The sequence below is a fragment of the Hylaeus volcanicus genome, chromosome 8, assembly GCF_026283585.1.
Source record: "Hylaeus volcanicus isolate JK05 chromosome 8, UHH_iyHylVolc1.0_haploid, whole genome shotgun sequence".
NCBI classification, from domain to species: domain Eukaryota; kingdom Metazoa; phylum Arthropoda; class Insecta; order Hymenoptera; family Colletidae; genus Hylaeus; species Hylaeus volcanicus.
This window is the reverse complement of record NC_071983.1, coordinates 6,366,286-6,381,330: the sequence shown is the minus strand read 5'-3', so window position 1 is coordinate 6,381,330 and position 15,045 is coordinate 6,366,286. Positions and strand designations below refer to the sequence as shown.

General features: G+C 44.3%; 1 protein-coding gene across 1 annotated transcript in view; it reads left to right on the top strand.

The window, feature by feature from the left end:
• The window catches only part of LOC128881118 (RNA binding protein fox-1 homolog 2), a 99,423-nt gene that overhangs the window by 19,582 nt on the left and 64,796 nt on the right, over window positions 1-15,045 (top strand). The window contains exon 3 of the mRNA XM_054131852.1: window positions 3,358-3,486. Coding sequence (XP_053987827.1) covers window positions 3,358-3,486 — 129 coding nt within the window. The remainder of the gene's footprint in view (window positions 1-3,357; window positions 3,487-15,045) is intronic.

Sequence of the window (15,045 nt, the reverse complement as noted above, 5' to 3'; positions counted from 1 at the left end):
CTGAGACGAAACATTCATACGATACATGTTAACCCTTTGCGCTCGAGAGGTGACTCTCAGTCACTACTAGGCAGAGATGGGCAAAACCCTAGGCTTCGAATAAATCCGAAGTTTGCCGATATGTTTGCCTCGTTTCCTCTTTTGAACATTTCTCAAAGAAGGAAACGAAATAAACACATCGGCAAACTTGAAATTTATTCGAAGCCTAGGGTTTTGCCCATCTCTGCCACTAGATTTTCTTTAGGTTTCATTTCTTTGGAACTCGAAGTGCCAATAAAACGATTGTCGTTGATGCAAATTAAATATCTCATTTTCGAAGTCAATGTAATCTTAGCATTCGTTGCAATAGAATGCTAAGAAAGCATCTCGAGTTCCTGATAGATACCAGAAATCAAAGCCTCGAGTGCAAAGGGTTAGTCACACGCACCAAGTACTTGGTTCACGGCACCGTTACGATGAAACTCTAATCCCTCGGAGTAAGAGTACACGATTCCGCATATATCGCGTATTAAAAATCCGTATAACGTTTCGCTCGCGTCAAGTGTCTATAAATTTCCGAATTCTAGCCGAGTACCACGGTATTGAATCGTCTCGATGGATCGTCGACACGCGTCGCGGCGGTTCCGTCGACGCTCCAGACGCGATAAAGATACGCCGCGAGACTTTCGTGCTCCTCGCGTCTCGAGAGAATCTCGAGAATTAATTAGCGCGGGCCCTCGCAGACGGCCATTGTGCGTCCGAGAAATAAACGGAAGAATAGTTTCGTGGATGAAAGGAGCGAGAGGGCGGTCGCGGGGGCGAGATGGACACCGAAAGAGCCGCGCGGAGGGTAAAAAAAAACGAGAACAAAGAAGCAGGGGTCGCGCGAACGCGGCAACCTCAGTGGACCCGCTCGCGAAATCTTGAATGAGAAGTCGCTCGTATCGATTCGCGCCCGATCGAGAACCACGCGGGAAGGTTGCCTCCGAAGGATAAACACGGAGCACCCCCAAAAATTGTGCCTCTATCGAGCCATAAAACGTCTCGAAGATGTTTTTCTTTCCTCCTCGTTTTTCCGCGAGTTTCTGCGTCGGACAGAAATCGAGGACAAAAAAGCACGAAATGTCGGGTGTGCCGGTCGGCTGTTTGGCGAGCGCTGGCAGTCTGTAAGTTGAGTTTAATGCATGTTGTTTTGTCTGTCCTTGCATGCAGGGATTCGGTTTTGTAACATTCGCAAATAGTGCTGACGCGGACCGGGCACGTGAGAGGCTACACGGCACCGTGGTTGAGGGCAGAAAGATTGAGGTGTGCATGAACATTCTTATACTTATATATATATATACATACATATATATATGTATACATTCGCCATTAATTCATCGATACACGATATGTACTTCTTTCCAGGGGCAGGCGAGAGGCGAGCGCGAGATAAACAACAGAATTTTGTTCCAATTCCCGCGGTCGCCTCTCGCTCGGTCAGCAGGCGACCATGACTCCTATCGCTTCTTCAGATTCTCTCATTAATATCACTAATTGTAAGATTTCATTCAATAACAATCGCGGAGCGTTGGTCGCCTATCTCAGACTGATCTCTTAGACGTTAAGACACGCGATCGATCGCGCTCGTAAACGCCGTTTCTTATCGTTTATATACTCGTACGTGGATCGATTTCAACCTTCGATCACCCGCGAACAGTTCTTCTTGTACGCGTGCGATTTACGAGCGCGTCTCGCGTTTAGTTTTAAGCGAGAAACGGTTCCACGCGAGACGCTCGAGCCTCTCGGACGAATCGCGATGAGAGACTCCGCGATTCGACGCCGCGGGACGTCGAGATCTCGAATTTTGGCGGAGCCGAGGTCGTGGATCTTTTATTTATGTGACTATTACGTGAATTATTGCGGGTTGGAGATGACAGCGATTTTTGGAAACCAGTCTTATCGCGCGTAATGTCGATCGATCCATTCGACTCAAGAAATCTTGTCAAATTTTTAAAATTACTTATTAAAATAATTAAATAAGCAGTAATTTTGCGCATCGAAAAAAGAAGTAACGTTCCTACAACATTTTCTTTCTCGAGTTTACAGAATCTCGAGCATCGTTTGTTTGAAGAACAAAGAAACTTTCGTAATTGTAGTATACGTATATGAGTAATTGAATTCTCCAGCACCGCACTCTAACGCAAGCGAATCGAGTCAGACTTTCAAAAGTTTACGTGGACAAACGGCACCGCCAGAATTAATCGCGAGGCAGGTGACGGCGATGGCGGTTCGAAAACCGCGCACAAATTTATTGGTTATCAAACATCGAAACTGTGGACGTGTCTGGGGATCTTTTGTCTATCCACGTTCTCTGTTTAAGTCGGCGACAATGCATCCAAACAATTTAATTCATTTATTGTACTTGATTCACTGCACAATGTTTTTTAATTGTGATTTGATACACAGAGGAGATGTTATAGACATTTTTATCGCGATACATGTGCATTATATACGAGGATTGTATTTCTAATTCTAATTCGTAACAGAAACTATTTTATTCTATTAATGGGAGAAAGTATTTTCAATAAATCTTTTATGAAGTGTAATATTTTCAAGTTTTAATTTAGCATTTGAAAAGTTTTCCGATATAAAATGTTCCAATCTTTGTTTTCTAAACTCGCTAAATTTTGCTGTGGAATTATCTCAACGCAAAGTCGCCAGTCACGTCGCGTTATCGCGAGTAAAAGATGTTTTAAAATTTTCAAAAGTCCGGTGGAGCGGTTCCGGCCATCGTCGACCTGCGTCGCGACGCCTCCGGTGAACCGCGAGGCGGAGGATCCGAGGCGTGCGCCGCGCCACCGACGCGTACGCCTAATTAATCGAAAGACCCGCGACTTACGTATGCGACGCGTACACCTGGTCGAATCGAATGAACGCCAGGTGAACGTGACGACGTGGGTGGCGCGACGCAGCGCAAAAGCCGACGAAGTTGAAGGGGTGGACGCGCTCGAAAGAGAAAAATCGACGCCACGAGCTACACAAACTCTAAATAAATAAAATTGAAAGAAAGTGTGTCGAGACACCACGTGCCACGTGCATAATGGACAAAAAAAAAGGCCGTGACTTGGCCAGGGAGCACACGACCCAACAGCTGGCGTCACGAACTTCTGAATTAATATAGTAGCAATAATAGTAACAAAAGTAATTGAGAAAAGATAATGAATAATAAAAAAAAAAAAAAAAAGATGCACGAAACCCGTGAGAAACACGTGTCTGACGCCGAGTCTCTTGTTGTCCCAATATAGAGTTCCTCTGCGATCAATGATAAAGAGTTAGAGATCGATCGATATTGTACCGAGATATAATTGAGAGAGCGTGCGAGAGAGAGCAAGTTAAAAGACAGGATTGTCTGATGATCGGGAAAGAGATATTGCGAGAAAGTTTCGCGGGCGTACGCTGGGCCTAAGAGGGACACTGCGGAGGGCCCGAGTGTCGAAAATACGATCCCCTGAAGTGTCCGAAAAGGTAAGGATAAATAAATCACGCGCACGAAAAGGAATCGTTCTGAAGACGACCGAAACGCAAACTGTATAGAATATTGTATATCGCCTCGCACTGCCCGCTCTCTCACACGATGTACACGGGAATCGCACGACCGATTTCACACCGAACGCTTTATTCTTCAAAAACCTAACCCGCCCCCACCCCCACACCCTCAGAAAGTTTGCCGATCGTTTTTCGCCCCGTTTTACAGGAAGACTCGACGAGTTTTTTTTTTTTCTTTCTTTCTTTCTTCTTCTTCCGAACAGTTCATCTCGCGCAATGCCGGAGTTAGAAAGTAGAAGAATACAAACTGGCTCGATTCCTCTTATGGAACTTTGATTCATTTTGAATAACGATTCCCGCATCTCATATTACGGCATAAACTTAAAAAGAAAAATCAAAGACTCTCAGATGAGTTCACTTAGAAAGCGAGAATTTGTATAATTTCATCATTCTGGCATAGTAATTTTATTTTATTGTATTCTTCGAGTATTTCAATGCTAGATATAACGCCCGTTCGAAGTTTTCCGAGTTTTCCGAAGTTAACACTCGTCGAGTTTTCCAGATTTCGATTCAAGCTCCCCCCCTCGAACTGAAAACGCGTTTTCGAGCAAGTCCCGTAGTTTTCAGTCGCAAGCGTTAAGTCTAGAGTTAAGTTCGAACCGTAAAATAAGTGAGACGCTCGCGCGAGTACTTTCACGGTTGCTGAGACGAGACGCTCGTTGGAGCACGACGAGAAATTCGCGGGAAGTGAACGCGATCGCTGAGCGTTCGCGTTTCTCTGGATTTAAACGAGGAGATTCGGCCTCGGAAATCGCGCGGGGAAATGGTTGACAAGGAAAAGATCGAGATGCAAATTTCTTGATATCGCTCCCTTGATAGAAATTACGCTTGTGTATCGACCTCTTGCGCTGAGAACTGTTTCTTATAGTGACTCTACGAGAGCTGCGGAGCTCTAGGGACACCTTGTACAATGATCTTAACCCTTGAAAGCTTGATTTTCCAAATTAACACACATACAGCCAAATATTAAAAACGAACTAGTTGCAAGTGTACTATTCGATTCGATATTCCGGTATCAAATATTGAAACTTAGGTCATTTAAGGGTTAATTATTAATCATTTCTACACGATGATATATCCAAACCAATACAGAAAGTACGATACAGAAAGCCACTCGATTTCAATTTTCAGCAAATATCTCGATACCTTTTGTATAAATATTTTATATACTACGAAACGAATTCATTTGCTTTCGTTACATTTTGTTCCCTAAGATAACGGACTCTCGACTGCCTGTAGTCGTTCCAGCGCGAGAGGTTGATAAAAAGGGAAGAACACTAGTCTCCCCGATCAAATGATCCATACTATTCGGTCTCGATCGAAGGATCGCAACTCAGACGAGATTTTCATGTAACGCAGCGCGAGTCGAGCCGCAGTTAACAAGCTTTAATGCCCAATTACGGGGTTACGTTTGCTCCCCCGGCTCGTATTTCCGTCGCTGCGTAATGAGCCGCGAATAATTGAAACATACTGGCGTGTTTCACGCGCCCTGCTTTGTACAAACTGGGAAAAATGCCGGTGGCCGGTTCGAACCGCCGTAATTCGGCGGAGTGAGACGAATGAACGCGTCCCACGATTTTTCTGCCACCCTGTGTGCGTTTGTACTCGTTCAGAAAATTTATGGTACTAAGATGATTCGTGAACGCATCTGGACGAGATGAACGTTACTTCTGGAGCAATTATAACGTGGTCGAAGAAAGAAAATAGCGTTCAATTTTGAGGCTGTATAACAGATTTATGAATAATAATGAGTTCATTTTACTGCAGAAGCACTGGTGCAGAGTCTAAGGTATCTTTGGGTTTTTATTTTAATATAGAGGATTTAACAAACCACATGATCCATGTACGTCATTTAGACGGATTGAACGAAATTATAGTGGACCCCTAACTTGCAAAGAAAATTCTAGTCAGGAGCCTTTTTAAAGAGAAAGCTTCCATTTAATTTAGAGGACTACGATAAGCCTCTTCAAAGACGTATTAATATGTATTAAAGAAAAATATAAACTCACTACGAAAATTCCTCGTTAGCCACCAATTAAATTCACCCCGAACCTCCGATCCATCGTCCAAGCAGATCCGGAGTCGCAGCGAGATGAAAAAGAGCGTAATTGAATTTCTCATCTCGCCAAAAGAACAAGCAATGAATTAACAAGATCGCGAGTTTCGCGTTGCTTTCCGCGGATAAACATTCGAGCACCGTTCAGGCCACTTCGGGGGAGCCTGGTAAAAAGATGGCGGTGCTTCGTCGCCGACCCTAACGAGAAATTAAAGACCGCGAAAGTTACGAGGTTGCGGAAGGGGAGGCGATAAAAGAGACGAGAGAAGATCCCTTCTCGCGGAGCTTTTTAATTGGCGGAAGGATTAAGGCGGATTTCAAATTAGAGGCGACGTTTCTTCTCGGCGAATTTTAATCCGCGACGGTCGCGTCACTTTGATAAAATCACCCGGAATTCATTTTCGACGCGCTCGGCGCGGATGTTTGCGAGGATTCGTGTAATTACGCGAATTATCGATGGAGAATATTTATTTTCGTTTGTTGCGTTGCAAAAGTGGGAGATTGTTTTCCAAGGTTGAAAGTAAATGCGTCGAGTTTATGGTTGAAGATAAGTCTCTCGAGGGTTGGTGGGGTTGAGAACCAGTGTTGATATGAGATACACGTTAATAAAAATGGGGTATCACGTCCTGACACGGTAGCTTTTGTGTCAAGGGTTGAAACAGAGTTGAGAATCACTGACTAGATCTGCCATATTTCATAACCTCAGCCAAGGCCCCGGATAAGAAGCTTCGCTTACAAGAACACGGTCGAAAAAATGTGACACAAATTTAGACGATTGAGAACCATCGGAAGAAAATCGATTCTACCTCTCGATCGCGAAGAGGAATCCCCGAGACTTTCCAGAAATTAACCACCCTCTAATTTCCGAGCTGCGGTCCAGTCTCTTAAATAGTCGAAGAAATTACACTTGTCCCCATGACGGATAAAGAGGGATCGATGTCGTCCTGAAAAGGACCCTAGTCTCCATCATCCCCAACCCCCCGAGCGATATATCGCCGGGGGAAGTTGCTAGCTTTCGAGTCTTGTAACGAGCGGGCACAATGCTCGTCGGCGAGCACAAAGGGTGTTCGTTAAGATAATGGGCCAGCGAATGGGGTATCTGGCGGTGTCGCGGGGGCGAGTGTCCGCGTTTCAACCCCCGTTAAAAGGTCCACGGGAAGTTTAAACTGGTTTAAGCACCGGCAGTAGTTAGCGAGAGCCAGCGTAGCCCGATACTCGTCGATTATCGAAGGTCTTTCGGCCTCGTTAGCGCCTGAATTTTGCATGCTGGTTGAAAGCACAGTCAACCCTCCGCGGGAGGGTGAAACGACGGGAAGATTGGCGGTGTTGTCGCTCGAAGGGCGACGGAGTGCCTTTATTTTCGCGATATCTCCGAAACGAGGATAAAAACATAAAAGAGAATATGATTTTGTAGACAAGATCGAGGTAGGATGAGATTCTACGAGGACAACTCTGCTATAGAATACTCTGTTGATAATGTGGCGCGTTCTGTCGGTAAGACACGGCATTGAAAGACTCCGATTACTTATTTACCGAGAGAATTTTCTGCATTACCGGTACCTATTGTATCAACAGGATGAGATTCTACGAAGACAACTTTGCTATAGAGTACTCTGTTGATAATGTGGCGCGTTCTGTCGGTAAGACACGGCATTGAAGAACTCCGATTACTTATTTACCGACAGAATGTTCTGCATTACCGCGAGCTATGCCGATGGATCCTAACTCTTTCGGAAGCCTTGTCAGACGTTTGAAAAATGAAGTGGGCGAATATTTCCAAGTGTCTTTCGAGGGAACACTCGAAGACCCAATCAACGGAGATCTCGTCATTCCCGGAATTATTATACAAATTAACGACGCGGGGTGAAATATTATTCAGAATAAATTTAATCCCCGTTGCAGAGGAAGGTATCGGTGGAGAGGCTTCGTGGCAACCCAACGAGAAGCGGGACGTTGTTTAAACGAGCCGAATGAATAAACGATGAACGAACTTATATGGAGGGATCTAAAAATGTCCCGGAGTACGCGACTCGACGTCGTGACAAATGATAGAGACCAGGGGAACCTGGAATTACGTCGATCGGCCCAAGAATGCAGATTAACGAGCGAGAATCCGCCGAGACACGTGAGGTCAAGAAAGTTCTCGCGAGGATTCCGGGTCACCGCGAACGGGGGTGATACGGATGCTTGAAAAACTGAGGAAAACTGGGAACCGTGGGAGATCGATCCTCGTCGGACGAGAACGTTGTGTAAACAACTGCTGGAACGATCCGAAGTGTTTCTCTTTTGAGTATTTGCCGAAGATTGATAATCCTCGGGTTGATGAAAAATCTGTCAGGACAGGTGAGGATGAATTGCTAGCTGCAATTGAAGAATGCAGTTTACCTGTCGTTTTTCGCTTCTGCGAGGCTTACCCTGTTCAGATCGTACGAGAGACGTTAAAAATAATATTTTTATTCTCCAAGAAGAGAATCTCTTCGATATGTCGATTCTCTGTCGATATGGCTCGGTAAGGTAGAACGTTTGGTCGATACAACAGGCAGAGTTACTGGTAACGCAGTACAGTCGGTCGGTAAATGTGTCGACCAATCAGGGTTCCACATTGCAGAGTCTTACCGACAGGACGCGTTACACTACCGACAGAGTATAGGAAAAAGATTCAACTCTAGGAAGGGAACTCTAGGAAATCTTTCACTAGAAACGCAAGTGCGGTCAGAAGTGTCGAGACTACAGGGGAAAATTATGCGCAGTTCATCGAAGTAGGACACGATAGGTCACCAGTTCCAGGGGGTAGCATAACTAACGAACCAACATTGCCTTGACGTTCCTCCCGAGCACTGCGGACAACCCCCGCGATCCCTGACCTATTCAACCGAACGTAGCAAACTGTCAATTAGTTCTTCCTCGGGAAATCTTGACAAGAATCACGAGCTCCATCCTTCATCGGAAGATGCCGCCATTCATCCACGAACAACAAACAGAAGAGCCCACTCCTTCGACCGCTCTGGACCGAAATCCCAGATCCGTCATCCCGCGGGTCGAAACGGCCCAAGTAGTGGGCCAATAGTCGACCTAGCCAGGTCGCCGAAGCGATATCCCCGTCATCCTAAATTTACCATCCAGGCTTCTGTACACCTGGAACACGCTACCTTGTCTCGCTGCTAAATCGATTTCCCAGGAGAGCGAGGCGTGCCGGTGAAAATGGCAACGGTGGACCCCCGAAGGTCGAAGCTGATTAACGAGCAACGACAAAAAGCTCCTCGACGCCGAACGGAACCGCGACATTCCAAGAAGACGGACTCCTCGACCTACTGACGTCGCCTGGCCGCCCGTACCTCACGTAGCCCGTGATCTAGCGCAACGACAGGTGGCGGCAGGTCGGCTTTTCGAGGGCTTAGCAAGTCAAATTTATGCAGATGCCGCCAGGCTGGCCGGTTGTCGAGCCAGGTTGCGCCAAACTTCTGAAACTGGCTGGGAACCGTGACGTCTGGCTCTTTGATTTGTAGAGGCGAGAGATGTGCGTCGCCGAAGGTCGTTCGAGGACTGCCCCCCACTCGGTGGTACGAGTACGAGTGGAGGGGGTGGAGGTGCGTAGGCGTACTCGCGATGATTGAAGGGAAAGGAGAAGAAGATGGAAAGAAGACGAAATAGAAACAAAGTTCGTGAAAACTTGAAAGGGTAATCATATGTACATGAATACCAGTACAATCACTTCCTGAATGTACAGCGAAAATATAGTACAACGCCAAAAGTCGGAATACGAATAGGAGTGGAGGCGACGTGGTCTGATGGTAAAGAAAATAATGCGAGAAGAGAGAGTGCGAAGAAATGAAAAATTACGATACGCAAATATACTGCAAAGGTTCAAGTAGCAAAGCAAAGCGAAGACATTTACCAAGAGAATCGACCTACATTTTACTTTCGGACCGAATTTACAGAACCTAGGAGCAATTATCTATGCAACTCGGAATATTAAATTATAATAGGAGACAGAAGAACCGTGGGAGGAAAATCGATGCATCCCTGGCTGACCTAACGAGCCCGCGATTTACTCGCGGGCCAGTTAGATTTACTCGCTTCCTGCATTTCAATTCAGATCGCGCTGATAACGCGGATCTGGCGGAAATCGTGGATCGTTCCGTGTCAGTTCCGCGCCACGAACCGGGTCTCCGAGCCTAAACGCACGGCGAGCGGTATTCCAAACCAGATTCACTTCTCAGGCCAGTTTTTCGCAATTAATCGAACGTCACGACTGCGTCCGATGGAAATTGTCCCCAGAAACAATGGGATTCCCTTGATCGAATCGATGTTATAGCGTCGAGGAAAAGAATTCTAGATCCTCGAGATACAAGCGGTTATTTGTGATGATTTTTGTTGTATATTTGGATTTGATCAATTTTGACAACGGTCGTCATGTCAGTTTGCTTGTTAAAAAATCCAGCTAAAACAGAGATCGTTAAAAAGCGACTATAGTTCAACTGCAGCTCTCGTTTGCAGAAAGTTAACAGTTTTTCATAAATTTCGAAGCCGCGCGCGCGGAACGAGTCCCGTGAAAGGACACGCGATTCGCAATTTTACGAAGACAATGGCCGTGAATCTTTTCCAAGAGAAGAAAGGGAAAAATGAACGAATTTGTATGGTTCTTTTGTAACGTTTCGTGCCAGGGGAGAAATAAAATCGATCCAGAAACGGACAATATAGCGGGTGGTGTAGCTCGCGTATCGCGGGACTAATTTGCAAAACAATCGCCGCGCGAATTTACATGGACGAGCGTCGGGGGCTTTCAACGGGGACGTTTAACGCGATACACGGACGGCAAACAAAGATTTCGAGGTTCATCCCGCGCGCGTATTGTTTGTTATCCGTTGATGCGAACAAGGCACCGCGAGAATCGATTCTGGGACCATAGATTTCCCACCCCCGTCGACGCGGTATCGTCGTTTGTTTGCTTGTTTGTCGTGGACGACGATCACGATTCCCTCGAATCGGACAATTTCAGGCGGGATTCGTCCGAAACTTTATTAAGGGTGTATTGGCGAGTTGAAGCTGAAGGGAAATGGCGAGGAAATTGAAAGGGGGTGAAAAGGAAGATGTATTATTTACGAGACGCCGCGAGAAACGAGTCTGAAAGCATAGATATGGGTACAGACTATTTTTATGGGTAGAAAGAAAATAGGCGTAGAAAGAAAATTCAAGTGTCGAGGGGGTTGCGATTGTAGTACTATGAATTTAATTGATAACGGAGACGGAATATTTTTTTGTCGCGATTAGAATGAAAATTCCGTAACGAAAGGGTCGATGAACACACTATGAATTTAATTGATAATTAGGTGAAGCCTAAGATAACCCAGGAATATTTTTTTACGGAGATTAAAATAAAAATTTAGTGTCGAGGGGGTTGATCAACGGTGTTCGTAATACTAGAAATTTGATTAATAATCGGGTTTCTAAGGTACACATTCAGAATCGACCAGCTGGCATTATTATTCATCTTCGATTACCCCCAGTTCGAAGTTTCGTAGTTGGTATCGTTATTTATGTCCTATTTACTCGGGAACTATTAATATGGATGGAGGTTAGGTTAATAGCAGCCTGTAACCGTACCTCGCCCTTGTGCAAAACGTACACTTACATCTACTTCCACGCGTGAATTTTCCTTTTTCAATTTCAATCGAGACATACAATTGTTATTAAACTGTACTACAAGAAATGTACATTATGCTTTACGTTCAAATGTATTAGTTAATATAACAATATTAATATTTTGTTCCGCATCGGTACACTTTTGATTTCGTTTAGCATACGTTTGTCATATTCTGTTGGACCATAAATGCATGAAAAAGATCATCATGCATCAGCAAAATAAATTTTGAGCGTACCAACGTATTATAAAATTTTGTTGGCGAGTTACTTTATGTTTCATCGTTCCAACGACGAAATTTCGACGCCCACATCGTTACTTGCATCTGGTCCCCTCGCGCCTCCGATGCAAACCAACATTCATTAGTTCGCGAATTCGATTCACTAATAATAAGGTCCTTGGCGTATCACGCGGAAGTTTGGTCCCTGATACTCGTCGGCCATCATTTGTTTACTCGTGAATATTAAATAACCCCGAGCAGCGTTCTCCACGCGTTACATTTTATTCGCCACAAAATCTTCCATTGCTCCGTTGTTGGTAGAATTATTTATCTTTAGACCCGATTACTAAACGAGGGTGGAAATTAACTCGGTTGTAACATTTATAGGTTCGAAAGATAATCTCCAAAAATCAATAAGTCGAAACGCAAAATTGGCGATAGATAACTTCAGGCTACAAAATGATGCATTCATTATCGATTATTGATTCTGTGATAATTGAGCCCGTTCACAGTATAAATCGATCAACTCGACTTTTTGAAAAATCTTCAATTTATGTATCAAAGCACTCGGTACGATCATAACTTTTTATATTTCATCGCATTTCTCAACTTTCTGTTTTATGGAGTTGATCGATTTGCGCAATGAATGGCACAATTGATAGTCGTCCCTTGTTTATAGTACTCTCCTTCGCGATACTTTGAAGCAACGTCGAAGCATTGCAACAAAATACGATAATTTGTTATTGACTTCACGAACCCTGTTTCTCGTAACGCCAAGTCAGCTTTGGGATCCGATCGTACGATTTATGGACACCTTAGGAGCGTAATTTCTCGTCGGAAAATTAGACACGATTGCTCGTTAGGTGCAGCGCCGTTCGTTTAATCCGACCATAACTATAACGCGAGCAGGACAGCGGCAGCAAATAGCCATCGCTGGAAACAAGATCGTAAAATGCAAATGGGGGCCGATGGTGTATCGAGGCGATTGGCCTACAATTCTCGAATGGGAAAACGGCACACACGAACAGAAAGTTCGTTGGGGGTAGAGGTTATTCGGTCGCGAGAGGCGCGAAATAATTCATGCTGAACGTTCGATTAGGATTCATTTTTGACACGTTCGCTGCCGGACTAATACTCTTGAAAATTTCTACCTCGATTTAATTTCGTTTACAGACTTTTGGCATTTAGTTCTGTAACTTCGTCAAATTTCAAGCATTTCATTTAAATTCATTTTCTATGACACTTAACTTTCAGAATTAATAGTCTTTGTTTTTCAGTGAGAAGCACTGTCACCCATGTATGGGTGACGTGGCGATCAACGTATTAAACGGCGTCAGGAAACGTTCTTCGGGTGCTAAATAATAGAAATTCGAATAATAGACGCTACTGATATGCTAACGATAAATGGTAGTTTTTAAATATAAATATTGTAAATACTATTCTCGAAACTGACTGCAATTATTTGTGCAATTTCATGCAGGTTATAAAATTACTATTTCTATGAGTTTAGAGGAATGAATTATCCAGCTTTGGTCTGACTGTCGCGGACCATATTTCGCTAGAGAAATACTCGAATACTCGAACCCTAGGGTTTACGGACTCAGTGACCCCTCGAGGGGCGCGAGTAGAAATTTCAGCACTTTTCAAGCCCTGTTGCTCCTCTTGTTGCCACACTCGTCAGCACCCTCCAAAAAACGGTGACACGACAGGTCACGCGATTCCGAGTTACAATAAAGGTGTAGAAACATTGCCCACCCCCTCCTGAGTGGGCGTAAACAAGTTTGACTCCACAGGAATTTTATTTACGAGGGAAATCTTCTCTCGTGATAAATGAAACGGTTAATTAGATTCAGAAATACGGAGGGCATTTAAAAACGTTGAAATTTTATGAGAGTACCAAGGGTGAAGAACAACATAATTCAACAGTCTCCTTAAACGCACAAGTTTCTCTACGATAAATGAACAGTAACGTGATCCGGGATCGAATATCTCGATGAGACAATGCTAATGCGACGATCAAACTTTTGTTTATTATTACCGTTTTTGTTGTACCGGAACTTGACCATCATATCACGTTAAATAACAAAGTTAACAAAAATTCCATCGCGCTGAAACATGAGCCCCATTTTACCGTGCAATTTCCATATTTGAAATTGTGCATTCGGCCGATAGTTTTGGAGTCAGAGCTCTGTATCACTTAGGCTGGGAAACCCTGTAGATATATTATACATAGACAGTACTATTAATCGTAGGATAGTAGAGGTCATAATTAATAGAACGAGGAGTCAAATAAGAACACGACTGGTAGGGTGGCTTATTTTTCGTACGACTCCTGCGTTAATAATTGACGAAGTGATTCGAATATAAATAAAATATAAATTGAAAGGATGGTGTAAAAAACGTACAGCTATATCTCCACGTATAAGTCGAAGATTCGAGCACAGGTGGCAGAAGGAAAAATTGATACGTTCGTGGAAACGTCAGAGATGAAATTTTCATTCGCGAGTCTCGCATCCACCGATCACGGAACGCGTGGAAACGAGCTCTTCAGAGGTCGCGAGCGACAAGTAGTCGATATTCCCCACGAAAATGGAAACGCAGGTGGCAGAAAAGCAAGACGCGAAAATTCCCCGACGACCAATCGTCGAGATCTCGCTTTGACGCGTGATTTTTCCGTTCCTCGCAGCGAGTGGATGGTGAAAAGCGTACGGTAAGAGGGTAGCCGGCCGATAAAGAGAAGTCAAGCTCGTCGAGCTTTTTCCGTCTCGTTCAGCCAGCGACGAAAGTACTCGCGTGAAATTGAAATAATCGGAAATCGACGGCAACAGTTTCTTCATTTTTTTTTTATTTTTTTTTTTTTAATCTTTTCCCCCTCCCCTTTCGTTTCTCAACCGTCCAGGAGAGCGGTAGCGTTCGACGAACGCGAAGTCGACGGATTGTCTCTAGTTTTTCCTTTTTTATTTTTTTTCTATTTTATTTCGTTTTATTTCCACGTCGAGATTGCGTTTCGAGTCCGGGAAACGTTTTGCGCTCGAGATGATTCCTTTCGCGCGCTCCCGCTCTCCTGGAATTTTCAGCTCCGAAGAAACGTCGATCGATCGCTCTTAATGTCCCGAGAAACCGGAGGGTTGCTTTTTCCGATTGCGATCGCGGGGCAATAATGAATTGGAAATGAGACCTTTAAAACGCTGATTGCGAAAACGGTGGGAAACGTGCGCGATACGTTACCGTATCGATTAGGGGAAATTGCGGAGATGGGCTGGACCCTTATCTGGATCAAAATGGCGAATTACGAGCGAAGGGTGGGGAATGTTTGGTTGGTTGCTGGGTATAGAAGAATTGGCTACCTTTTTATGGAATTTAAAGTTCCAGAGATACATATGTCGAACCGAGGTCTTTTTCAGCGAAAATTATTTTCTTTATGTGAATAGAAATGGCGATTGGTTGGTTGCTCGTTAGATAAGATTTATTCGACATCTTTGTATGGAATGTAAAGTGGCCCATGATCTTGTGGGCATAGAGGTATTGGAGGATTGAGGACCTTTTCAGCGATGGAAAAAT